This window comes from Aethalodelphis obliquidens, unplaced genomic scaffold (genome assembly GCF_003676395.1).
Source record: "Aethalodelphis obliquidens isolate GAN/ISIS:26980383/991018 unplaced genomic scaffold, ASM367639v1 scaffold13, whole genome shotgun sequence".
NCBI classification, from domain to species: Eukaryota; Metazoa; Chordata; class Mammalia; order Artiodactyla; family Delphinidae; genus Aethalodelphis; species Aethalodelphis obliquidens.
Window position 1 is genome coordinate 8,016,644 of NW_020837957.1, and position 2,682 is coordinate 8,019,325.

The window sequence follows — 2,682 nt, forward strand, 5'->3', positions numbered from 1 at the left end:
CAATTCCCACTCGGTCTCTGGCAGCATTATTCCAAGCTCATTTCTTTCACCAATCAAAAAAGCTTTCAAAATGTTCACTTTTAACATGAAATCTTTCCACCAAAAAGTGTGGCCACATTTTATTTTCTAATGACTACCTATAAAGCTGGGTAGCAGCAAGAAAATTAAGATGGAAATTAAAAGGCAGCCATTAAAATAAATGGATCAACTGTACAGAAGAGAGATTTGGCTCATGGCAATTTAAAATATTGGCAACTGGGGTAAATTAACAGGCAGATGCTCGAGTCATATATGAATCTGTGAAGAAAATGAAGCTGGCCCAGTATGACCAAGTAGGATAATCATTATCACTGCACTTCATTCTTTGCAACAAATACTCTAAGCCAACAGGAAATATGAGTTATATTTAGAATCCCAATTAGAACATGCTAACCACTTTTCTTTCAACAATTTTCTGGGTTTAGTACAGTCATTTGCTTTACTTATACTGTTTTATGAGTCCTTTCTTACCAGTCTAAGTGTATGACAACTGTAAAATACTTTAAATGACAAGGTTTTTCCAAGGTATGTTTGAAAATGGCGGTATGAAAAGAATATTCATTTGTTTTGTCTAGAAAGAAGCAAACTGAATGCAGAGGTTTCTCATTGGGTAAAAGCTCAACTTTTTTCTTCCCACCACCGCCACATACAATTTCCCAAACACCTCACTTTCAAGTTTGTTCTCCATGGCTTCATTTTAAGGAATGAAAATCAGAGAGCAAACAATTGAGCTCAAGTACCTCTGGGGTTGAAAATGCAAGAAAATATCGACATGCAAGCAGTGGTCCAAATACTCGAGATTCATGTTAATGAATCTAATTATTGTATATGAGATTTTCTTTAATGAGCAGGGCTTTGGGCATACCAAATTATCACACAAATCACTGCCTTCTGAGACTCTGGATACTTTTACAGTTTAATTTGCAAACAGAATTTTTATAACAAATTATTTTTAACCAAATCATATCTTGAAAACTGTTTATATAGAAAACCCAGGGAAAAAGTGAACTGTTCATTGTGGAAGGCCTTAAATTACATTATTACAGTAGAAAATACAGGAGGTAGAAGATAACTGAAAAGACTAATGCAACATTAGATTCAAATCTATAGCTCCTGTAGCTACTTAAAACATGGTTTTAGAAACTAAATCCAACATTTCCAGTAACCATAGAAACAGTTAAAATAAAATTTGCCATGAAAGCCCTTATATCATGCTTGATATAGGGAGGTAGGAAGATGTAAGATCCAGGACACATGAGACATGACATTTTATCTACAATTCCTGTTTGCTTTACTGAGGGTGTAGTTTCAAATTCAGTCACCTTCTTCAGCTTCAGACTCAGATTCTTCTTCAGCATTTTTGAGCCACTCTACAAAATTTTTCATCTGCTCAAGGAAGACACTTTTCCCCTTGGCAACATGTGTATCTTTATACCACTTCAGAATGGGTTCTTCACTCAGAACTTCAGCTTTATAAAAAAGCACCACTATTTTCTGGAAGGCTTTCATGAAATGAATGTTGTCATAGCAATACTCCTGAATCTTCAGTAACAGAGTCATCTCAGACTGACCTTGAGTTGTAAAGGCAGCAAGTAGAGGGCTGTATTGCTTCAAGTGCTCGATGGTTTGCTCTGCTACAAGCTCCTCTTTTTTGTTCCATTCCACAGTGCTCATTGCACTGGACCATACTATTCCGATGACAACTGGTTCTGGGATGTTTTTTTTTATCTCCTCCTTGACATACAAAATTATATCCTTAAATGGATCACCACGGGACATCTGTTCTTGAAGTTCTTTCTGGAGTTCCTTACGAGTTCCTATGGTTTGCTGATTCCGAACATACTGTGAAAACTCTTTCAAGCCTGCCTCAGTAAAATACTTTGTGAAGCGTTCAACACTTTGTTTATTGGCAGGAAACAGTTCCATCAGTCTGTTATCCATGCTCACTTTCCAAAGACTTGAAGCTACTGCATTGATATCTTTTTCATTTACCCATGATTTAAAGAGCTTTACAGCAAAAGCTGCTGAAACCCCTTCTTTAACCAAATTCTCATTATAAAGGCTATTAAGAATGGATGCGTTAAGTGTTCCATTAGCCAGAAGAACACCAGTCAACATAGCCAGCTTGTTCCTCTCCGACTCTGAAAAACCCTTTAAGAACAGCAGCAGCTTTTTAACTTCATCTTCAAAACCCTTCTCCAGGTATTTGTAGTGCCTGATTAACTTGTTAAAAACCTGAGCAAATGATTGCATGGTCTCTAGGTCTTCTTGTGCTGCAAACACACAGACATCTGTACGCATCATGTCATCTGCCAGTGTACCACCTGGGGCCAGCATTCCACCGGCCACCAGAATGTCAAAGAGTGTTTCTGCATATCAGCGGTAATCAAGTTTTGCTCCAGAAGCATCAGGAAACTTTGCTACTGCTTCCAAATCAGTACCAGTTTCAGTTAAGCCTTGAATAATGCAGTCTTGAAACTGAGTAGGGTCAAACCTTTCTTTTTCATCTCTTTTTCTGGTTTTAAAATGCTGGCCTGATAGCGTTGGCCTTTGCTGCTTTTGATTATTCATAAAAGACACACGAATTTAAGGCGAAGAGAAAAGAGCCAGAAATCCCGGAGGTGGCGGCAACTGCAGCGGTGT

General features: G+C 37.8%; 1 protein-coding gene across 2 annotated transcripts; it reads right to left on the reverse strand.

The window, feature by feature from the left end:
- Nucleotides 1–928: 928 nt before the first annotated feature.
- LOC113624362 (basic leucine zipper and W2 domain-containing protein 1-like) lies at nt 929–2,462 on the reverse strand. Of its 2 annotated transcripts, XM_027114074.1 has the most exons (2): nt 2,364–2,447; nt 929–2,274 (listed from the first exon to the last, which is right to left on the reverse strand). In XM_027114074.1, the coding sequence occupies exons 1-2, from the start codon at nt 2,445–2,447 to the stop codon at nt 1,354–1,356; spliced, it is 1,005 nt and encodes a 334-aa protein (XP_026969875.1). In that variant the 3' UTR covers nt 929–1,353. The 2 variants fall into 2 exon arrangements, with proteins under 2 accessions (XP_026969875.1, XP_026969874.1); XM_027114073.1 differs by having other exon boundaries at nt 929–2,462.
- Between the last annotated feature and the right edge of the window lie 220 nt (nt 2,463–2,682).